This window comes from Myotis daubentonii, chromosome 21 (genome assembly GCF_963259705.1).
Source record: "Myotis daubentonii chromosome 21, mMyoDau2.1, whole genome shotgun sequence".
Classification (NCBI taxonomy): domain Eukaryota; kingdom Metazoa; phylum Chordata; class Mammalia; order Chiroptera; family Vespertilionidae; genus Myotis; species Myotis daubentonii.
The window spans coordinates 3,822,877-3,847,428 of NC_081860.1; the positions used below are offsets into that span (position 1 = coordinate 3,822,877).

Here is a 24,552-nt window from a genome sequence, read left to right on the forward strand (position 1 = left end):
CCCCTTCCCGAGGGGGGATGGAGGAATGTGGCAGGAGATGTAGGACAAATAGGAGAAAGTGACCAGAGGCTGCCGATTCCACTTATACCTTCTGCACCTCCATTACCTCCTCCAGTCCCTGGGGCTAGCATTCCTATGGGGGAAAGCCCTCTGGATAAGGTGCTTCCTCCCAAAAAAGGAGAAAAGGAGGAGGCAGAGAGGGAACAACGCAGGCAGGACTGGGATGATGGGGGTCTAAGACAAGCCTTCGGGAAGCTTACTATTACTTGTAAGCCTCTCAAGTCACCTTCTAAACAAGCAAGAACAAGAGTGGGATCTCTGTCTCTATTCCAGTGGTCTCTGTATGAGGCTAGGCAGGCTGGGGAAGACACTTCAGGATTTAGTAGCTAAACTCTTAAAATGCAATTACTAAAACAAAAAGGGGGAGAAGAGGTTGTGTTTGTGTCTTTCCAGAAGGAGCAGTGCAGCCAATTTGGGTGCCAGAACGGTATGTGCGACACCACCATGGACCCAGAGAAGCTCCTTGTCCCACCGAGAAACATTGCTGTGTCTATAGTTTTGTTAATAACCAGAAGTTTGTTTTGATGTTTTGATTATGTTGAATAATTTATTTAGAGCTTTTTGGATAAAGTAGATAGGTGTGTTTAAAAACAAAAGTAGCCCTAACTGGTTCGGCTCAGTGGGTAGAGCGTCGGCCTGTGGACTGAAGGGTCCCGGGTTCGATTCCAGTCAAGGGCATGTACCTGGGTTGCGGGCACGTCCCCGGTGGGGGGTGTGCGGGAGGCAGCTGATGGATGTTTCTCTCTCATAGATGTTTCTGGCTCTCTATCCCTCTCCGTTCCTCTCCATAAAAAAATCAATAAAATATATTTTAAAAAAATAAATAAATAAAATTTAAAAAAAAATAAAAACAAAAGTAAAGGGGGAGCTGTGGGGCACGGTTACGGTGTTTTGGCCAGGTTCAAGTCTCGGACTAATGAAAGGACAGGGTCCTCTCATTGCCACGTGCAAGTCCCAGCTGGAGGGCAGGGCCCTCCCAGCACAATCATAGCCAATGGCTATGGTTGTGAGCTTGAACCTATGGTCCAAACACGTAGCCCCACGTGCCTTGTGATAGAGTTCGGGTGCATGTAGTTGAGTGAGGTTGAAACTCATGAGAATGCTGTAAACAACGTGATCACGCCCCTACTTTGCCTCATGGCATCTGCTATAAAATAAAGACACAGCTTGTGGGCGCTGTTGTTGTCTCCTCATCAGGGAGCAGCGTCCCACTGAGACCCAGCTATCATTCTCTTGTCTGTCTTTCCTTAATCCTTTCACCCCCCACTCGGGATCACCCTTGGTCATGCTGCCGTGGCACAGTGGGAGAGGGAGAGAGACAGAGAGAGGCACATCGATTGGTTTGTCTTCGCACACGACCCAACCAGGGCATGGGATCAAGCCTGCAACCGAGGTATGTGCCTGAACCTGGGACCCTTCAGTCCACAGGCCTATACTCTTTTCACTGAGCCAAACCCACTAGGACTAAATGAACATTCTTTGAAACACTATGGGGTTGGGATGGGCGGAGGGGACATCAGCAGCTCTTCTCTCTCATGTGGCTAAAATACAAGATTATGTCATGGAGAGATGCATTTGTCATTAGTCACTTCCTCCCTTACTGGCTGACATCAGGAAAGACATGCATCCCTGGACCCCTTCCAACCTGGGCTGTGCACACACATAGTAGGTGCTCCCTGCAACCAGGGGAGAGGTAGTTAACTAAGCTGAGTCACTTGTCATGTGGAGGCCCCCAGCTGTGTCCAGGCCACGAGCAGCCAGCTGTGTGTTGTGGCCTCTGTTTCCCAAACCACACTTAGAATGAAATACCTGGACACGGCCGCATGGATCAGTGGTTGAGTGCCAACCTAGGAACCAGGAGGTGACAGTTCAATTCCAGTTAGGGCACATGCCCGGGTTGTGGGCTCAATCCCCAGTAATGGGCGTGCAGGAGGCAGCTGATCTATGATTCTCTCTCATCATTGATGTTTCTCTCTTTCCCTCCCTTTCCCTCCGAATTCAATTAAATAGATCTATATATATAAAAGGCTAAGTGACTGACTGTACATCTGTCCGACCAACTGGCCAGTACATATGACATGCACTGGCAATTTAAAAATAAATGTTGACTGACGCATGCGCAATACATATAAAGCTCTTGCTGGTGCCAATCGCATGCGTGTTTTAATTTTATAATACTATATTATATATACTATTTTGACATGTAATTATTTGCAGTAACATAAGTACAGCATGAATCTTTCTTCTCATTAATTTCCTCTCAATGTGCATGAATCCATGCACCCAGCCACCAGTATATAAATAAAAGAAATTTCTGGAAACTTTTATAACAACAAAGGCTCCCAGAGCTTCCCCTCAAACACACAGTCAATGTTTCCATTCCCAGGAGGGTCTCCTTGGAGTCAATACTTACGTCATTTTCTAAAAAATTAAACATGCACCTCTCCGCCAAGTCCTTGGACTCCTTAAACTTTTCCATTGCTTGTGTGATCTCATTGTCGGGGATCTTTCCGACGTGCTTCCTTTTATAATCGTAGTCCAGGCGGCGGCCCTCCAGCCTCTTCAGGTGGTGCTGAGGGAGAGGAGACAGACCTGGAGCTGCTATCTCGGCAAGTGACACAGGGAGGCCTGCCGCACCTCTACAAGGAAGGTCATTACTTTTTCTCAGCCTACATTTTAGGGGGCAGGGACCCAATTACTTTTCTTTTTGGTGGGCACCTTAGCATCTATTAGAGGCTTCTTTCACTATAAATTATCAAGGAATATTTACAAAATGAACAAATGGATGGGTGGATGGATGATAGCATAAATGGATGAATAGATTGATAGATGGATAGATGATAGTATAAATGGATGAATGGATGGATGCATGGAGGGATGATATCATAAATGGATGGATGGATGGATGGATGGATGGATGGATGGATAGATGGATGGATGAATAATAGCATAAATAAATGGATGGATGGATGATAGCATCCTATCTAATAAAAGACAAAAAAGGTAATTAACTGTACCTCTGCTACGCTTCCCATTGGCTAATCAGCGAGATATGCAAATTAACTGCCAACAAAGATGGCGGCCGGCAGCCATGCAGCTGAAGCAAGCAGGAGGCTTGCTTGCTCCAGTGATGGAGGAAGCCAAGGTTCCCCGCCTGCCGTGGCCTGCTCTAAGCTCCGAAAGCAACAGCTCCAAAAGCAACAAAGTTTCAATTATAGAAGCTAAACAAATCCCAGATACCTGCTTTCAGCCAGCCACGGCCTCAGAGCTGGAGCGAGCAGGACGGCAACAAAGTTTCAATTATAGAAGCCAAACAAACCCCAGATACTTGCTTTCAGCCAGCTGCGGCCTCAGAGCTGGGAGCGCCAGTAACAGCAACAGTTTCAATTATAGAGGTAAATAAATCCCAGAATAAAAAGAAAAAAAGGAGAGGCTGGGAGCTTCAGTTGCAGGCCAGCCTGAAAACAGCCCTCTGCCCCTAACCCAGACTGGCCAGGCACCCCAGTGGGGACCCCCACCTTGAAGGGGTTGCAGGCAGCCTAAAAACAGCCATCAGCCCCTCATCCAGGCTGGCCAGGCACCCCAGTGGGGATCCCCACCCTAAAGGGGTTGCAGGCAGCCTGAAAACAGCCATCAGCCCCTCATCCAGGCTGACCAGGCACCCCAGTGGGGACCCCCACCCTGAAGGGGTTGTGACCAGCTGCAAACAGCCATCAGCCCCTCACCCAGGCTGGCCAGGCACCCCAGCGGGACCCCCATCCTGATCCGGGACACCCTTCAGGGCAAACCAGCTGGCCCCCACCCATGCACCAGGCCTCTATCCTATATAGTAAAAGGGTAATATGCAAACTGACCCTAACAGCAGAAAGACTGGGAATGACTGGTCACTATGACACACACTGACCACCAGGGGGCAGACGCTCAATGCAGGAGCTGCCCTCTGGTGGTCAGTGCGCTCCCACATCGCGGAGTTCTGCTCAGCCACAAGCCAGGCTGATGGCTGCCAGTACAGCGGTGGTGGTGGGAGCCTCTCCTGCCTCCTCAGCAGCGCTAAGGATGTCCGACTACAGTTTAGGTCTGCTCCCTGCTGGTAAGTGGACATCCCCTGAGGGCTGCTGGGCTGCCAGAGGGATGTCTGATTGCCAACTTAGGCCCAATCCCCTGGGGAGCAGGCCTAAGACAGGTGGTCATCCCCCGAGGGGTCTGCAAGAGGGCACAGGCCGGCCTGAGGGACCCCCCCCCCACCCGAGTGCACAAATTTTTGTGCACTGGGCCTCTAGTCCTATATAATAAAGAGCTAATATGCTAATTAGACCGAACAGCAGAATGACCATCCGAATGACATTGACATTCCAGACGACTGTCTGGACAAGCTTCCTGATGAAGTTGGGGCTGTGAGGGCTGGCTGAGGGTATGAGGGCCGAGCCCCTTGCACAAATTTTGTGCATTGGGCTTCTAGTAAATGGATGGATGGATGGATGGATGGATGGATGGATGGATGGATGATAACATAAATAAGTAGATGGATGGATGGATAATGACATAAATGGATGAATGGATGGATGGATTAAATGGATGACAGATAGTTAATATGGAACATAAGGACACAATATTGTCACTCAGATTCCATTTTCAAAGTTCTTTACAGGACCCCTCACCAGCTCTGTTAATGTCCATAATTTCCAAACAAATTATCTATGCCAAAAAAAGGGATATGTCTTCTGGCACTATTGTCAAATCCTTATTAAGAAGCAGATGATAAAAACACAAATCTCTAGTATCTTCTAGAGCAAGCATGTCAAACTTGTGGCCCGCGGGCCGCATGTGGCCCACAATGAATATTTTTGCGGCCCAGCCAATATAAATGTTTTGATAAAAATTTCGCAACTTAACTTTCACAATATCCTATTAGAGATAATTCTTAATAACGAACTACAATGTTTGTTAATGACTGATGACTATCATCGTTTTGCATTCATTTCCCTTATGCAGCTTACGTGCAGGCACACCATTTCTCTCCACTGATACTAGCAGCAAATATTTTAGCAGCCGGTGGCCACATCGTTAGTCTTGGACTGAGTTCTTTGGTGTTCACAACAGAAAATATCTCGCTTTCAGAGAACAAGAAAACTGGGTTTATTTGCATTACGCTTATTCATTTGTGCAGTTATTCAGTGCCTGCTAAGTCAATGTTCAAGAAAAAAATATTGCCAAAACCGGTTTGGCTCAGTGGATAGAGCGTCGGCCTGTGGACTGAAGGGTCCCGGGTTCGATTCCGGTCAGGGGCATGTACCTGGGTTGCGGGCATTTCCCCAGTGGGGGATGTGCGGGAGGCAGCTGATCGATGTTTCTCTCTCATCGATGTTTCTAGCTCTCTATCTCTCTCCCTTCCTCTCTGTAAAAAATCAATAAAATATATTTTAAAAAAAAAAAAAGAAAAAAATATTAATTTTTATTAAAATGTTCTATTATTTTATGTGAATGATGACTCATTTATTTCAGCCCTTTGTATTCAACATGTCTCTATCGAAATAAACCGACGTTTCTATAAAAATTGAAGCTTTTTTTCTTTTTTTTTTTGTGGCCCACATATACTTAAACCTTGTTTATTTGGCCCGTGTTAGCTTTGAGTTTGACATGCTTGTTCTGGAGTACTTATATGTCTTCCATAAGGCTCCTCAACAATTACAGAATGAGTTGAGTAAACACTACCATGAACAAAACACACACACCCTCTTTTATGTGAGCTCCATGTGGCCATTTTAGAAAGCTTTCCAAATATAAAATGAAGTCCTGGAAATTAATGACCACTTGTGCCATGTATCAAAAGAGGCAATGAGGCCAGCCATTGTGGCTCAGTGGCCAAGCATTGACCTAGGAAACAGGTCACAGTTTGATTCCCATGCCTGGGTTGTGGGCTCAATCCCAGTAGGGGTTGTGCAGGAGGCAGTGATCAATGATTCTCTCTCTCATCATTGATGTTTCTCTCTCTCTCTTAAATCAATAAAAATATATATTTTTTAAAAAGATGCAATGAGCCCTAACCAGTTTGGCTCAGTGGATAGAGCGTCCGCCTGCGGACTGAAGGGTCCCGGGTCCGATTCCAGTCAAGGGCATGTACCTTGGTTGCGGGCACATCCCCAGTGGGGAGTGTACAGGAGGCAGCTGATCGATGTTTCTCTCTCATCGATGTTTCTAACTCTCTATCCTCTCCCTTCCTCTCTGTAAAAAATGAATAAAATATATATTTTTTAAAAGAAGATGCAATGAGTATGTTATGATTTTCATTGTCGAAAACCCACTCCACAGTTTTAGAATCATTTGCTGTGAGTAATGGCTGTGGAAATAAGTACCTTTAGCTTGGTTTCTTGCTGGCTTCAATAAGCCACAGGCTAGCCCTAGCCTGTGTCGCTCAGTGGATAGAGCATTGGCCTTTAGACCTAAGGGTCTTGCGTTCCATTCTGGTTGTAGTCTCCTCCTCAGCAGGGGTACTGGTCAGTGTGTGAACAGAAGGCAACCAGGCGATATGTTTTTCTCACATGGATGTTTCTCTCTGTCTCTCCCTCTCTCTTCCATTCTAAAAACCAATGGAACAGCCTTAGCTGGTTTGGCCCAGTGGCTAGAGTACTGGCCTGTGGACTGAAGGGTGCTGGGTTCAAATCAGCCAAGAGCACATGCCGGATGGCAGGCTCACTCCCCAGTGCGAGGCATGCAGGAGGCAGCCGATTAATGATTCTCTCTCCTCACTGATCTTTCTATCTCTCCCTCTCCCTTCCTCTCTGAAGTCAATAAAAATAAAAATATTTTTTAAAAATTAAAATTAAAAAATCAATGGAACAAATATCCTCGGATAAGTATTAAAATAAATAAACACCTTTACCTTAAAAAACACACATGCACACACAAAAAAACTACAGGATAAAGGGCTCATGGTTCCTGGGGCTCCTGCCCAGGGGGCCAGGTGAACATCACTGAGTGATTATCTGTTTCGCCGCTCACACTAAGATGATGCTTTCACTGGGTCCCTACAGAGACATGTCCCCATGGTTTTAACTACAAACATCATTTTAAGTAACAAAGCGGGGGTTCACAGCCGAGAAAACTTACCGAAATCTGATTTAAATCTTCGTCGTGTACTAACTGGAGTGGATCAATAAAGGTTTCCTTGACGTTAATATCAAAGGATTCTTTCACCTCCGCCATCAGCTTCATAGCTTCGCCCATATCAGTCAGTGCGCTGCCTGGCACAGAAAAACAAATAAAAAGTGCTTGTTCACAGAGCGCACGGAGGTTGGCGGCGCTATTCACTTCTTGCCCAAGGTATGTGGGTGATGGTTTATTTAACAAGGTCTTCACTCAGGGACTGACGAGGAAAAAAATACAAACAAAAACTTCCTTTTTTTTTTTAAACATATATTCATGGATTTCAGAGAGGAAGGGAGAGAGAGAGGGAGAGAGAGACAAACATCAATGATGAGAGAGAATCATGGATCGGCTGCCTCCTGCATGGCCCCTACTGGGGATCAAGCCCACAACCCAGGCATGTGCGCTTGACTGGAATTGAACCGTGACCTCTTGGTTCTTAGGTCAAAACTCAACCACTGAATATCCTATATAATAAAAGGCTAATATGCCAGTAGACCAGTGGAACAACAGGAACAACCAGTTGCTATGATGTGTGCTGATCACCAGAGTTCATGTGTGGAACATGGAGGGCATCATCCATGGCGGGATGGTGCAGCAGGTGAGCACCAGACCAAGGCAGGGTGCCAGTCACTGTCATCAGGGCAAGCCGCTAGTAGTTACTAAAAATTCTTTGCTCCTGCGTGCCGCGGGACCACCTGGCACTCACACCTACTGCCAGTGCTGGCCACACTCACACCCACTGCCAGTGCTGGAGCCACTGCTGGCACCCACGGCTGGTGGCCGGCGCTGGTCCTCATCGCTTGGTGCTTTCAGCAGGTGCGAGCAGTAGCTTCCAGCAGCAATCACCCCTCAGGGCTTCTCCACCTCCCCCTGCTCCTGAGGGGCGATCCAGGCTGGCAGCTGCAACTCACATTGCCAGTGACAGCCCCACTCCCATCCGCTGCTGGTGCCAGAGCCGCCGCTCGCACCCACTGCCAGCGCCAGCCCCAATCGCTAGGCGCCTTTGGGGGCCGTGGCAGGAGGGACCGGGAGGGGGCATGGAGGATGGGCTGAGACCCACCCCTGTGCCCACTACAGCCTTGCAGCCCACAGTTCCTTTCAAGGTGCACAAATTCATGCACTTGGCCCCTAGTAATAATGATAATAATTAAAATCCTTTTTTTCTTGAAATAGTAATGTTTATTGCATGTACTATTATATTTAAGATCGTTTTTCTTGCCCTAACTGGTTTGGCTCAGTGGATAGAGTGTCGGCCTGCAGACTGAAGGGTCCCAGGTTCGATTCAGGTCAAGTACATGTACCTTGTTTATAGGCACATCTCCAGTAGGGGGTGTGCAGGAAGCAGCTGATCGATGTTTCTCTCTCATCGATGTTTCTAATTCTCTAACCCTCTCCCTTCCTCTCTGTAAAAAATCAATAAAATATATATTTTTTTAAAAAAATAGATCATTTCTGCCAGAACCGGTTTGGATCAGTGGATAGAGCATCGGCCTGTGGACTCAAGGGTCCCGGGTTCGATTCCGGTCAGGGGCATGTACCTTGGTTGCAGGCACATCCCCTGTGGGGGGTGTGCAGGAGGCAGCTGATTGATGTTTCTCTCTCATCGATGTTTCTGGCTCTCTATCCCTCTCCCTTCCTCTCTGTAAAAAATCAATAAAATATATTTTTAAAAAAAGATCGTTTCTCTTGAGATACTAATGTTTATTGGATGTAACATTGTTATATTTAAAAGATTTTTTCTTGTAAAAAAATGAAACTCAACAACTGAGCCTCGCTAGCCGGGCTAAAAATAAAAACTTTCTACATTTCTTCTCTACTCCCTCCTTTTCTACATCAAACTCACCTGGCAGCTGACATACCGAGGCACTTTCCAATCTGGCCACTAGATGGAGATCAATTTTTTAAAAAACAAACCACAATGTGTTTTTGTCAACTGGCCCTAGCAGTGGTTCTCAACCTTCCTAATGCTGCGACACTTTAATACAGTTCCTCTTGTTATGGTGACCCCCAACCATAAAATTATTTTCTTTGCTACTTCATAACTGTAATTTTGCTACTGTTATGAATCGTAATGTAAATATCTGATATGCTATATATGTTTTCCGATGGTCGCGACCCACAGGTTGAGAACCGCTAGGGTTTTTAGAAGCTGCAGAAAAAAGTCCCTCTTCGTAAACAATAAAAGAATTGAGTCTTCCTCGGGGCTAAGCACCAACAATGCAGATGACAATAGGAATGAATGAACTGTCTCATCTCAGCTTTTGCTGCCAGGTCCTCCTGGGGCCACACCCTGGATCCTTCCAAGGGCAAGGCGACCTGATCCTCCCTGGTGTGGAAGAAGCCTGGCAGTGTCACATGGGTAGCTCCCAGCAGGGCGGGCAGCCATGCTGAGTGTGGACAGCAAAGGGCAGCTCTTCCTGAATGACCCCCAGTACCTGGGCAACAGCTAATCCACATTAATTTGCAAGTGGGTGACCTTGAAGCTGTGCACAATGAGGTTGAAGATTCTCTTTAAAACATCTCCCGGCCCTAGCCGGTGTTGTTCAGTGCGTAGAGCGTCGGCCTTCGGACCAGAGTCCCAGGTTCGATTCTGGTCAAGGGCAAGTACCTGGGTTGCACACTTCTCAGGCAGGGACCTGGCCATGAAGGAGTCAACCAATCGATGTGTTTCTCTCACATCGAAGTTTCTGTCTTTCCCTCTCTCTTCCACTCTCCTTAAAAACCAATGGGAAAAATATCCTCAGGTGAGAATTAACAAAAACAAACCAAAAAAAATCTCCTGGCCAGCCTACGTGGCTCAATGGTTGAGCGTCGACCTATGAACCAGGAGGTCAGGAGGTCACGGTTTGATGACTGGTCAGGGCACATGCCCGGGATCCCCAGTAAGGGGGCACACAAGAGGCAACCAATCCATGATTCTCATCATTGATGTTTCTCTCTCCCTCTCCTTTCCTCTCTGAAATCAATCAAAAAAAAAAAAAAGGCTTCATGTATAACTTATAGGCGGTACAGGCTGTGTCCCACCCTCTGGGCCCTGTGCACTCACCGAAGATGGAGTCCTCGCCCAGCTCCTGGCCGTATTTGAGCATGCAGTCGCCCAGCAGGCCCTCTGGCTGCAGGCACGCTGAGGCCTTCCTCTGATTGTGGATCTTCAACATCGGGCTCAGCATTCCCAGCTTCGCTCTGCATGCTTCAAGACAGGGTCATTTGTAATTCCTTCAAGGGACAAGGCAGAGGGACAGGCACAGAGCATGCAACAAATGCAGCCGGCAAGATCAAGGGCACCCTAGGCAACATGTCAGAGACCCGAGGTGCCAAAGGGCCCCAGTGACCTATTTAGTCTTTCCCGTGATTGGCAGATTTGTCAACCAGGTGGGTGCCTACTGATTGGTTGCAGTCTCGTGGGAAACGGAAATTGTGCACACCTTGCCTATATCAGGACCTCTCTCTCTCTCTCTCTCTAACCCCCTCTCTCAAAATTAATTTATACCTAGCCTGTATGTCTCAGTGGATAGGGCATTGGCCTGCCTGCGGACTGAAGGGTCCCGAGTTCGATTGGGGTCAGGGGACATGCCAAGGTTGTGGGCAAATCCCCAGTGTGGGGAGTGCAGGAGGCAGCCGATCCATGATTCTCTCTCATCATTGATGTTTCTATCTCTCTCTCTCCCTCTCCCTTCCTCTCTGAAATCAATAAAAATATATTTTAAAAAGTAAATGAGCCCTAGCCAGTCTGGCTCAGTGGATACAGTGTCAGCCTGCAGACTGCAGGGTCCCGGGTTCGATTCTGGTCAAGGGCACAAACCTTGGTTGCAGGCTCCTCGGCCCTGGTCGGGCACATGCAGGAGGCAACCCATCGATGTGTTTCTCTCACATCAATGTTTCTCTCTGTCTCCCCCTCTCCCTTCCACTCTCTCTAAAAATGAATGGAAAACTATCCTTGGGTGAGGATTAACAACAAAGATAAGTAAAAAAGGTGGAAATGACTAAGTAAGCAGCAAGCATTTACAAACGCTGAGTAGGTTTCTGAAGGGTCTCCTACATGTCTTTGCTGAGCAGTGCCCAGCTGCTGGCCCAGGAGCCCTCCCAACGGGTCCCAGGATTATCCACTCTGCACTCATCAGCCCAGGCAATCACAGAGTCGCTGGAGAGTAGACATCAAAAAAAACGAATTTCGGGCCCAGCTGGTATGGCTCAGGGATTGAGAGTCAACCTGTCAACCAGGAGGTCACGGTTTGATTCCTGGTCAGGGCACATGCCCAGGTTGTGGGCTTGAAACCCAGTGGGGGGCATGCAGGAGGCAACGGACCAATGATTATCTCTCATCATTGATGTTTCTCTCCCTCTCGCTCCCTCTCCCTTCCTCTTTGAAGTAAATAAAAAAATATATTTTTTTAAATTAAATCTTTATTGTTCAGATTATTACAGTTGTTCCTCTTTTTTCCCCCCATAGATCCCCTCCAACCCGTTCCAACCCCACCCTCTGCCCTCACCTCCCCCACCACTGTCCTCATTCATAGGTGCATGATTTTTGTCCAGTCTCTTCCCACATCCCCCACACCCCTTTCCCCCCCAAGAATAGTCAGTCCACTTCCTTTCTATGCCCCTGATTCTATTATAATCACCAGTTTATTCTGATCATCAGATTATTTATTCACTTGCTTTTTAGATTCACTTGTTGATGGATGTGTATTTGTTGTTCATAATTTGTATCTTTACCCTTTTCTTCTTCTTCCTCTTCTTAAAGGATACCTTTCAGCATTTCATATAATACTGGTTTAGTGGTGATGAACTCCTTTAGCTTTTCCTTATCCGTGAAGCTCTTTATCTGACCTTCAGTTCTGAATGATAGCTTTGCTGGGTAAAGTAATCTTGGTTGTAGATTCTTGGTATTCATCACTTTGAATATTTCTTGCCATTCCCTTCTGGCCTGCAAAGTTTCTGTTGAAAACCCAACTGACAGTCGTATGGGTACTCCCTTGTAGGTAATTGACTGTCTTTCTCTTGCTGCTTTTAAGATTCTCTCTTTGTCTTTTGCTCTTGGCTTTTTAATGATGATGTGTCTTGGTGTGGTCCTCTTTGGATTCCTTTTGTTTGGGGTTCTCTGTGCATCCTGGACTTGTAAGTCTATTTCTTTCACCAGGTAGGGAAGTTTTCTGTCATTATTTCTTCAAATAGGTTTTCAATATCTTGCTCTCTCTCTTCTTCTGGCACCCCTATAATTCGGATGTTGGTACGCTTGAAGCTGTCCCAGAGGCTCCTTACACTATCTTCGTATTATCTTCGTATTTTTGGATTCTTTTTTCAGTTAGCTTTTCCGGTTGGGTGGTTTTTGCTTCCTTGTATTTCAAATCTTTGACGATTCTTGCGATCCTCTGGCCTGTTGGGAGTCTGTATAATACTCTTTATTTCAGTCAGTGTATGCTTAATTTCTAGTTGGTCCTTTATCACAACATCGAGGGTCTCACTAGATTTCTTGAGGGTCTCATTAAGTTTATCGGTGGTCTCTAGAAAATTCTTGAAAAACCTTAAAAGTGTGGTTTTGAACTCTATATCCAGTAGTTTGCTTTCCTCCATTTCTGTCACTTGTGTCCTGTTTCTTTGTCTCCGCATTTTTTATGCTTTCTGTGCTAAGTGTCCTATAGGACCCAGTGGCTCAGCCTCCCCAATTACCTGAGGTAGACACTCTTGGTGCACCCCCTTGTGGGCTTTGTGTACAGTCTGGTTGTAGTTAAGCCTTGATTGTTGTAGGTAACACTGGGAGGAATTGACCTTCAGGCCAATTGGCTGTGAGAATCAGCTGTGTCTACAGTAGGAGAACTTCTGTGCTGAAGACACCCTTCTGGGGCAAGACTTGCTTCAGTGGGGCTTTGGTGCTCACTGAGTCTGCCCCCTGAGTGTGTCCCTAATGGATCTGAGGAGTTGTAATTGGATGGTCCCACTCTGACCACTGGGTACACTGGCTCTTGGACGTAAGGAGGTGCTAATCTAGCCTCTGCCTGAGGCTACCCTGCAGAAGCCAGCTGTAAAGCAATGCAAGTTGCCCTGGGGCCTAAGGCCAGCTGCAGTTTGTTAAGTAATTTTCAGATTACAAAGGGCTGGGCCTTTCATATGCAAAAGTCTTCCTGCACGGCTTGGGCGGGGCAGGGCCCCAGGGGATCAACAGGGCGGGCGGAGTGAGCGGTTATGGCTGCTCTCAGTCCTGCCCTCAGAGGCCCCGGGAATCGCTGCGAGTGCCTCGAGAGAAAGCTGCCCTCGAGTTCTGACCAATGCCAGACAGTCCCGCTTCTCCTGTATGAGTCTGGGTCCCCAGAGACTCGCCCAGAATTGGAGCTCAGAGCTTGAGACTCGCTCCCAATTGAAAAAGACAATCTTGTCCTCAGCCGCCAGCCCCTCTCCGCATGCACCTCCGCATCTTTGTATTTTAGTTCCGCACCGCACCTCCTCTGAGTCTCGGTATGCTTTTCTCTTTCCTTCTAGTTGTAGAATTTCCACTCAGCCAGCCTTCCTGTGGTTCTGGATGATGTCCATTCCATTTTTTAGTTGTATTTTAGAAGTGGTTGTGTGAGGCAGCAATCTCCGGTGTTTACCTATGCTGCCATCTTGGTTTCTCCAATAAAAAGATATTTTTTAAAAAAACACACCCAAAACCACATTTCATGATTGAAACCCTTAGGGCATTGTTTCTAGATCACATCGAGGGAGGGCCCAGCTGACGTGGGTGGTCAGCATGGGTCACCGTGAATGGGCCATAGGACAGTTCCAGAAATTGTCCCATGTTACCTGGATTGGGCTGAATGTATTCTGTGGCTTTCAAAAGAATTTCTGTAACAGCTTTATTGGTGATATCTATTTTCTAAAAAAAAAAAAAAAAAAATCACATAAAATGTTGGTAAGTGACAAACAGTGAATTCACAGGAAAACACAGACATGATTTTCGACAGTGACAAGGGGAAGGAAACAAAGGACCTTGGCGATTCCTGGGGGCCCCAGGGATGTTCCAAACAGGGGACCAGGGACAACATCACAATCATTTCTGTTAAGGGTCCTGACATGCCCTGGCTGGTGGCTCAGTGGTTTGGAGGGTCATCCTGGACACTGAAAGGTCACAGGTTCAATCCCTGTGACCTTAGGGTGCATATGGGAGGTAGTGAGATGTTTCTCTCTCACATTGATATTTCTCTCTTACTCTCTTTCTTCCTTTCTCTCTAAAATCAATAAAACATATCCTCAGCTGAGGATTAAAAAAAAAAACACATTTTTAAAAATATATATATATATTTTATTGATTTCAGAGAGGAAGGGAGAGGGAGAAAGAGAAACATCAACGATGAGAAAGAATCATGGATCGGCTGCCTCCAGCATGCCCCCTACTGGGGACTGAGCCCTGACCTGAATCAAACCGTGACCTCCTGGTTTAGACCAATCAGGCAAAACACATAAAAAAAAAAAAAGAAGAGTCCCATCATACTTCCCCAACGCTCTCATATGCATGAATGTTCTGCATAACTGTCACAACAGAAATGCAAGGTGAGCAGGGCTGGGTGTCACCCTGTGTCATAGTCAGAAAAGATGAACCTGCCCACCAGGCCCTCAGGCCAGTTGGAGGACAGTGCCAGGACCTGGTGATGCACCACACAGCTGTTGTGCCCAGGGAATGCACCAAGGGCTTCCATGTGGGGCATCAATATGTATGCATATGAGGATCTCTGCCCAGAAACACACTCTTGACTCTCCAAGGCGCATAACCACAATGCTTGGGCTATTTAACTGCTTGCCAAGACTGCCCATCTTGTCCAGCCAATGTGCCTCAGTGTTTGACATCGACTGACCCATGAACCAGGAGGTCACAGTTTGATTCTCGGTCAGGACACATGCCAGGGTTGTGGGCTTGATCCTCAGTGAGGGGCATGCAGGAGGCAGCCAATCCATGATTCTATTTTATCATTCATGTTTCTATCTCCTTCTCCGTTCCTCTCTGAAGTCAATAAAAATATATATCCTATAAAATAAAGCCTAATATGCAAATTAACTGAATTTTCGGAACAACCAGCAGAACGACCGGTCACTATGACACGCACTGACCACCAGGGGGCAGATGCTCAACACAGTAGCTGTCCCCAGCCCGCAGGCCCCAGGCCACCCAAAGTGGTGCCCACAAGGGCCCCCTGATCACCCTGCCAGTCGCCCCACACATTGGTCCTGATCACCGGCCAGGCCTCGGGACCCTACTTGTGCACAAATTTTGTGTACCAGGCCTCTAGTATTAGATGGGGAAAAAAAACTGCCCATCTTTCGAACATTCTGAGTTTTGTCCACTAGAGGGAACCAGCAAGCCGTATCCAGGATCCTTCATAATCAAGAGTCATCATTTGGACTAAGACCTGGGAATAAACTGCCTTTTGGGTTTCAGGATGCACTCCTGTGTATGAGCATCCTAGACTCCACTCTCTTCCAAGGATCGGCGTGTCTCATCTCACAACTACAGTCAAAATTTGTTTCCTTTTTTAAAAATTTTTCCCACCAGATTTCTTTCTCTCTTTTTTAAAAGAATTCATTATTGTTGAAAGTAAAACATATGTCCCCTTTTTCCCCCATTCCACCTCTGCCTCCCGACTCAGGCCCTCACCACCCCATTGTCTGTGTCCCTGGGCCAACCAAGGTCCTTGGTTGATTACCTCCCACCACCCACCCTCCCCTGCCTTGCCTCTGAGGTTCCACACTCTGTTCCATGCTTCCCTGTCTCTGCATCCACTCTGATCATCAGTTTATTTTGTTACTTAGACTCCACATAGGAGTGAGATAATGTGATGAGACACATTCTTTACACAATTGACATTAAAATGCTCTTACCCTTTCTAAGTCAAGAAAGTGGTCATCTAGTTTTGTGCCTTCAATGTCATTTATTTTTTCCCTAATTAGCTGCAGAAATAAAGACAAATAATTATAATATATGATTTGTGATCACAGTATCTGAAACAAATTATCTCTCACAGACACACACACACACACACACACACACACACACACAAACACTCTCAGATTCAGCCTTTTTTGTATTTGTTTTTTCTTTGTTTTTTAAATGTATTTTTATTGGTTTCAGAGAGGAAGGGAGAGGGAGAGAGAAACATCAATGATGAGAGAAACCATGAATCAGCTGCCTCCTGCATGCCTCACACTGGGGATGGAGCCCCCAACCTGGGCATGTGCCCTGAGTGGGAATTGAACCCAGACCTCCTGGTTCAACAGTCCATGTTCAACCACTGAGTCACTCTAGCCAGGCCTGTTGGATTTTTTTTGGACTCAGTTCTTTAAGAAAATTACTGGAAGGAGTAACCATATCTGAGAACATATTAAGGTACACAATATCACTCGCTCAACAGATGTTTATTATGCTCTTACTGTAGGTGAAAGCACATTTAGGCTCCAGTAGAAACAAAAAAAAATTGATTGCCCATTTGGTGTGGCTCAGTGGTTGAGGGCCGACCTAAGAACCAGGAGGTCACAGTTCCATTCCCAGTCAGGGCAGATGCCCAGGTTTCGGGCTCGATGCCCAGGTTTCAGGCTCAATCCCCAGTGTGGGGCATGAAGGAGGCAGCTGATCCATGACACTCTCTCATCATTGATGTTTCTCTCTCTCTTTCGCTCTCCCTTCCTCTCTGGAATCAATAAAAGTACATTAAAAAAACAACACACCACCCTGACCAGTTTGGCTCAGTGGATAGAGCGTCGGCCTGCAGACTGAAGGGTCCCAGGTTCAATTCCGGTCAAGGGCATGTGTAGGCACATCCCCAGTATGGAGTGTGAGGAAGCAGCTGATAGATGTTTCTCTCTCATCAATGTTTCTAACTCTCTATCGCTCTCCCTTCCTCTCTGTAAAAAATCGATAAAATATATTTAAAATACACACACCAACAAAACAAAGCAAAAAACAACAAAAAATAAAACAAATAAGAGGGATCCTTGTCATCCCTGAAGCCAGAGTTCCATCAGAGTTGCTATAAAGACATTCAAGTAAAGAACGAGGGACAATGAAAACAATGGAAGAGGCTAGTCTTGGATTCATACTATTGCAATCATCCCCTGTGATGGGAATTTCGGGGACTCCCCAGAGGGATTCTGAGAGCCTGGGAGGTGGGGGTGGGGATCACTGGGGGCCTGGCTCCCAGGAGGCGGGGCATCTGAGCTGGCTTGTTAAGGAAGGAGGGCATTTAAAGGGCAGCCTGGAGGGAAAGGTCTTCCAGCAGGAGGCAGGAGGAAAAACAAGGCTGTGAGGCAGAGTTTCTGGATCTTGGCACTTGGATACTTAGACCTAACATTCTTTTTAAAAAAATATATTTTTATTGATTGCAGAGAGGAAGGGAGAGAGAGAGAGAAACATCAGTGATGAGAGAGAATCAGAGATCAGCTGCCTCCCGCATGCCCCCTACTGGGGATGGAGCCGGCAACCAGGGCATGTGCCCTGATAGGGAATCAAACCCTGATCTCCTGATTCATAGGTCGACCCTCAGCCACTGAGACATGTAGCCGGCCGGGCGACCAGAACTTCCTTTGTGGTGGGAGCTGGCCTGTGCATTGCGGGATGGTTAACCACCTCCCTGGCTTCCACCTACTAGATGCTGGCAGTGCCCACACCCCCTCATGACAACCAAACAACTCCCCAGGCCCTAGACAGGCAGCTCAGTTGGTCAGAGCATGGTCCCCACACACCAAAGTTGGGGGTTGGATCCCTGGTCAGGGCACAGACAAGAATCAACCAATGAGTGCATCCATAGGTGGAACAACAACTCACTGTTTCTCTCTCTCTCTCTCTAATCAATAAATTTTTTAAAGATGTCTGCAGCCTGAAAGAACAAAGCAGAACTATTTCCATACTTGTAGAGCTGGGTCTTCAGCCTGACCGCCCCCCGACTGGGAGTGACCACAGGAATGCCAGAAATATCCTAACTCCCCCAACCACCGCCTGAGTGGGCCAATGAAGCTCCAGGAAGGCAGCTAAGGTCCTAATAAGGCTATACCATAGGATGTTCCCTATGCGTCGCTGTTGACCAATCAGAAAATGGGGGATGGCTCAAACCTCAGAATGTGTTGGTCACTTCCTGACCATTGTGCTGTAAGACCCTGCTGAAAAACCCTGACCAATCTCTGTAACCCACGTCACTTACCTAAGCCCACCTAAATGACTAGCCCTATATAACCTTTGTTCTCCTGGGGCTCGCGCTCTCTCGTCTCGCGGCTGAGTCGGTAAGGAGGCTGGGGGAGCCAAGCCCGGACTTGAATAAAGACTCTCTGCTTTTACATTGGACGTGGCTCCCTGGTGGTCAATATTTGGGGACCCCGAAATCTGAGCACAACATTTGGGGGCTCGTCCGAGATCCCCAAAACCCATGAGGGACCCCGATCCGGAGAGTCTGACTGACCACGGTAGGTGTCTGTGTCGTTGTGTGTTCTGTTCTGTGCAAGCTCGTTTCTGAAATCTGTAGTGCCTGAAGCAGTCTAGGTGGACACACTGGGGGACCACAGGCGGGAGGAGTCGGAGGACGTTCCGATCCTCCATCTGGAGGGGTGCGGAAACCCCTCACAAGGGGAGTGGGTTCCCCTCGAAAATCTGAGACGAGGCGGGTCGCTCCCGCCAGTTGGCGTACGGCCATTGTCTAGCTTTTGGTTTTGTTTCTGCAGGGTCGGAAGGCTGTTCTTGAGTGTCTTTGTTTGTCTGTTTTCTGTGTTTTTCTGTCTAACTTTGTGGACTTACTGGACAGACGTTACGGGACAGACCCAAACTACTCCTTTAAGTATTATGGTTGATCATTTCAAAGAGGTTAAGGGAAGGGCTAACAACCTTAGTGTAGAGGTGCAAAAGGGCCGTTGGCAAACTTTCTGTTCCAGTGAGTGGCCGGCTCTCAATGTTGGGTGGCCACCAGAGGGGACTCTCGATCTCCCCACCATCCGCCGGGTCAGAGAAGTTGTCTCCTGGCCGGAGGAGGGTCATCCCGATCAATTCCCTTACATTATTACTTGGCAGGCCCTCGTGGAGGACCCGCCCTGTTGGCTCAAGCCCTTCCAAGCCCCGCGCCCTCCGGAGCCAGAACCCATTCTTGCCTTGCAGAAAGTGGAAAAGAAGAAGGAGAAGAAGAAAGCCACCCTGCCGTCAGCTCCAGCTCCCCTCTACCCGGTTTTGCAGGCAGGAACTGGAGAAGGGTTAATTTTTCCTCCCCCGTATCAGCTCCCTAGGATGCCGGAGAGATTCAATCCTGCCCCGCTGCGGGAAGCGGGCAGAGTTCCGGAAGCGGCTGGGGGCAAAGTTCCGGGAGCAGCCGGGGGCAGAGTTCCAGGAGCGGCCACAGTTCCGGTGGGAAGCCCGCCTCTCACTAGACAAAGGGCTCAGAGGGAGCTGTCCGTCACAGCCCCCAATTCCACTATCAAGACCCTGCCTTTATGAGCCGCGGGGCCCCCGGATGCGGACGGCAATCAGTCCCATCACTACTGGCCTTTCTCCACTAGTGACCTTTACAACTGGAAGGCACAGAACCCTAAGTTCTCCGAGAAGCCAGCAGGGCTCATTGACCTATTAGACTCTGTCCTTTTCACCCACCAGCCCACATGGGACGACTGCCAGCAGCTTTTGCAGGTCCTGTTCACAACGGAGAGAGAGAGAGAGAATCCTCAATGAGGCCCGGAAAGTGGTTCCAGGCGTGGACGGGAACCCAACCACCAACCAGGCCCTAATAGATGTTTCTTTTCCCTTGACCAGGCCTAAATGGGATTTCAACACGGCAGACGGTAAGGAGAGGCTCCGGGTCTATCGCCAGACTCTAATGGGGGGTCTCCGAATGGCTGCTAGGAAGCCCACCAATTTGACCAAGGTAGGGAATCTATAGCAGGAAAGGGATGAGTCTCCAGCTGCCTTTTTAGAACAGATCATGGAGGCATACAACACTTATACCCCCATGAATCCAGAGGCTCCTGATAGTAAAGCAGCTGTAATCATGAGTTTTGTAAACCAACCGGCTGCAGACATTAGAAAGAAACTGCAAAGGGTAAATAGATTAGGAGAAAAGAGTTTGCATGACTTGCTGGAAGTAGCTGAGAAAGTGTATAACAACCAGGAGCCTCCTGAGGATAGGCAGGCCTGCGCCATGGTGACTGCCAGTGACAAGCAGACCCGAAACCTGGCCAAGATTCTGCTAGCCACCACCGCAGACTCCCCTGAGGAAAGGACCCACCGCCTTCGCCAACTTGCCGATGACCAGGAGCGAGGTAAGGGGGCCGCCCAGGGTGGGAAAAAGAAGCTGCAGAGGAATTAGTGCGCTTACTGCAGAGAGATAGGACACTGGGTCCGAGAATGTCCAAAAAAGGCCGGCAAGAAAGGAAGCAAGGTGGACCGAGTGGGAGTCTTAGAGCTGGAGGAGCTGAGTGATTAGGGGATTTGGAGTTCGGATCCCCTCCCCGAGCCCAGGGTAACTCTTAGAGTGGAGGGGACCCTAGTTGACTTCCTCGTTGACACCGGAGAACAACATTCGGTCCTCCGCACACCTCAGGGGAAGCTAGCCAACAAGAAATCCTGGGTACAGGGGGCAACTGGCATGAGCCAGTATTCATGGACTACCCAAAGAACGGTCGATCTAGGAACAGGCCGGGTATCCCACTCCTTCATGGTGATACCGGAATGCCCCTACCCCCTATTAGGATGGGCCTTGCTAACCAAGATTGGAGCCCAGATAACTTTCAGACAAGGGGGGCCCCAGGTCACCGATGGTAAAGGCCACCCCATCCAAGTTCTGACTCTAAGACTGGAGGATAAGTACGCCTCCACCAGGGAGCACCCCCAGTAGAAAGCAACATGGATAGATGGCTACAAGAATTCCCCATAGCCTGGGCGGAGATGGGGGGGAGGTGTAGGACTAGCCGCCCACAGGGCCCCAACCCTGGTAGAGCTAAAACCAGGAGAAGGCCCGGTAAGAGTCAAGCAGTACCCTATGTCTCAGGAGGCCTGGAAAGGAATCCAGCTCACATTCGGAGACTGCGAAGCCTAGGGGTACTGGTTCCGTGCCAATCTGCCTGGAACACCCCCCTCCTGCCAATCAGGAAGCCTCACACGAATGACTACCGACCAGTACAGGACCTCCAGGAAGTAAATAAAAGAGTCATGGATATACACCCAACTGTTCCTAACGCATACACTCTCCTAAGCTCTTTGGCACCCTCTAGAGCAGGGGTGGGCAAACTTTTTGACTCAAGGGCCACAATGGGTTCTTAAACTGGACCAGAGGGCCAGAACAAAAGCATGGATGGAGTGTTTGTGTGAACTAATATAAATTCAAAGTAAACATCATTGCTGCTGATCAACTGAAAAAAAAAAAAAAAAAAAAAAACAAAGTAAACATCATTACATAAAAGGGTACGGTCTTTTTTTTTTTTTTTTTTTTTTTTTAGTTTTATTCATTTCAAACGGGCCGGATCCGGCCCATGGGCCGTAGTTTGCCCACGGCTACTCTAGAGTCTGGTATACTGTATTAGACTTGAAGGATGCCTTTTTCAGCCTGCTGCTGGTGCCTCAAAGCCAACCCTTGTTTGTCTTCGAGTGGCATGACCCGGAGGAGGGCTACAGTGGACAATTAACCTGGACGCGATTACCCCAAGGGTTCAAGAATTCGCCTACCATCTTCGACGAGGCACTACACGAGGACCTTGGTGAGTACAGGAGAGAGAACCCTGGTTTCACCCTCCTTCAGATGACATCCTGATTGCTGCCGATACCACCGAAGACTGTGAGCAGGGGACCAGAGATCTGTTGGCCACCCTGGGAACCTTAGGGTACCGGGCCTCTGCAAAGAAAGTTCAAATATGCAGAGAGAGGGTGAGTTACCTGGGATACATCTTGGAGGGCGGACAGCGGCAGTTGTCTGATGCTAGAAAAGAGACGGTCTTGAAAATCCCTACTCCCACCTCCCGGAGGGAAGTGAGGGAATTCCTAGGATCGGCTGGCTACTGCCACCTCTGGAGCCGCCGGCTGGCTGCCATGCCTAAGAATCCTTGCGGCAACCACGCTCTTAGTCAAGGACGCCGACAAATTAACCCTGGGACAGGAAATCTGGATCACAACCCCACATGCTATTGAGGGAGTCCTAAAACAACCTCCTGATAGATGGATGAGCAATGCACGTATGACCCTGCCGGGGTCCAACCCCAGCGGGTCCAGGGGTCCCCAAAGGCGTGGACGGAGTCGGCGAAGAAGGAATGACACGGAGACAGCGTTCAGTTGATCATCATAGCCGGGTTCGCTTGTCAGGGTCTCCAGCCAGGTTCTGTAGCCAGTTCTCCAGCCAAGTTCTGTCTAGGATCTCCAGAGAGGTTCTGCTTAGGATCTCCAGCCAGGTTCAGTCCAGGTTCTCCAGGCAGGTCCAGTCACCAGGTTCTAGTCAGGTTCTCTTGCCATGTTCTATAGTCAGGTTCAGTCCAGGATCTTTTGCCATGTTCTCTCCAGCGAAGTTCTTCTGTCTCCAGGCCCCATGTAGGTTCTGTCTTCTGAATTCTGTCTCATGAGTTCTGAGTTCTGAGTTCTTCTGTCTTATTACAACTGTATTTATACCAGTTGATTCAATCCTATCAATCTCTATTACAAAGGTTAGGGCGTTTCTTATCTCCATTCCAGGGAGAAAAGATTATGTAGTTTAAGCATGATTGTTCGTAGTCAAAGGGATTAATTACCTGCCTGGCACTTAGTTGAGGGGTTTTATTCCCTCCCTAACTTCAGGGGAAAATCCCTACCTGGGGAAACAACCTTTCTCAGAGACCTTGGTTAAAACACATAGTGCCAAGAAGGTGAGCAAACATATTAAGAACAGTATGCCATATATGCCAGGTCCCTTGAAACAGCAAGCATGGACCGGCTCCCGGCATGACCCACTATCAAAGCTTGCTACTCTACCCTCCTAGAGTACGGTTCCATCCCAGTGTGGCCCTCAACCCTGCTACCCTGCTGCCTGACCCCAACTTAAATGCCCCATACATGACTGTGCGGGAATCCTAGGGCAGGTACATGGACTTCGGAAGGACTTGACCAATCGGCCCTCCCTGATGCAGAGGCCACCTGGTTCACGGACGGAAGCAGCTTCGTGCGGGATGGGTGCAGGTAGGCGGGTGCAGCAGTGGTCACCGACACGGACACCGTGTGGGCAGAGGCCCTGCCCCCTGGGACGTCAGCTCAGCGAGCAGAACTCGTTGCACTCACTAAGGCACTGACACTGGAGGCTAGGAAACAGCTTAACGTTTACACAGACAGCCATTATGCATTTGCTACGGCTCATGTCCACAGGGCGATCTATCAGGAGAGAGGGCTATTAACAGCAGAGGGACGGGCAATAAAAAATAAACAGGAAATTCTCGACCTGCTTGCGGCCTTGTGGCTCCCTGCTAAACTAGCCATTATCCACTGCCAAGAGCACCAGAAGGCAGATGACCCAGTGGCAAGAGGTAATCAAAAGGCTGATCAGGCAGCCAAGGCAGTGGCCTTCACTTTGGTCCCCACCATGGCCCTACAACTACCAGACCCTGGGGACCCAGTTTTACCAGATCAGCCTGGGTACTCCCAGGAAGAGCTGTAGTGGATCAGGAAGCTTCCCCTCACCCAGGAAGTGAAGGGATGATGGTACACACCAAACAAGGAACTCATACTACCAGACTGGCTTGGGGTCACAGTGTTAGAATGCATGCACCGATCCACCCACCTATTGGCCCAGAAATTTAAAAACTTAATTCAGCATGCCAGGATTAGGATTCACCAACAAGACTCCAAAATAAATCAAATTGTAACCTCCTGTAAGATCTGCCAACTCACAAACGCAAGAGCCGGGTCAGGTGGAGAAGGAATCAGGCTCAGGGGCACCAAACCAGGAGCACAATGGGAGGTCAACTTCACCAAAATTAAACCAAGGGAATATGATTATAAATATCTTTTAGTGTTCATAGACACCTTCTCTGGCTGGGTAGAGGCATAACCAACCAAGCATGAAACAGCTCAGACGGTGGCCAAGATACTACTGGAAAACATCTTACCCAGGTATGGTTTTCCTGCTATGATAGAATCCGACAACGGACCACCTTTTATTTCACAGGTAACACAGGCAATAGCCAAGGTTATAAGGGCAGATTGGAAATTACATTGTGCTTATAGGCCCCAGAGTTCAGGGCAAGTAGAAAGAATAAATAGAACTCTAAAAGAGACCCTTACCAAATTAACCATGGAGACTGGCGGGGACTGGATGGCTCTCCTTCCATATGCCCTTTACAGGGTGAGGAACTCCCCCTACACCCTGGGTCTTACCGCTACGAGATCACGTTTGGTAGGCC

At 48.2% G+C, this 24,552-nt stretch overlaps 2 protein-coding genes across 2 annotated transcripts in view; both read right to left on the minus strand.

Annotated features, from left to right (window-relative positions):
• LOC132222885 (zinc finger protein OZF-like) overlaps window positions 1-24,552 on the minus strand; it is a 782,465-nt gene that overhangs the window by 751,480 nt on the left and 6,433 nt on the right. The gene's annotated exons all lie outside the window — the stretch shown is intronic.
• The window catches only part of LOC132223010 (endophilin-A3-like), a 36,164-nt gene that overhangs the window by 5,230 nt on the left and 6,382 nt on the right, over window positions 1-24,552 (minus strand). The window contains exons 2-6 of the mRNA XM_059678405.1: window positions 16,057-16,125; window positions 13,987-14,059; window positions 10,253-10,396; window positions 7,168-7,301; window positions 2,474-2,632 (exon numbers count right to left, since the gene is read on the minus strand). Of these exons, the coding sequence (XP_059534388.1) occupies window positions 2,474-2,632; window positions 7,168-7,301; window positions 10,253-10,376 (417 nt within the window). The 5' untranslated portion in view covers window positions 10,377-10,396; window positions 13,987-14,059; window positions 16,057-16,125. The remainder of the gene's footprint in view (window positions 1-2,473; window positions 2,633-7,167; window positions 7,302-10,252; window positions 10,397-13,986; window positions 14,060-16,056; window positions 16,126-24,552) is intronic.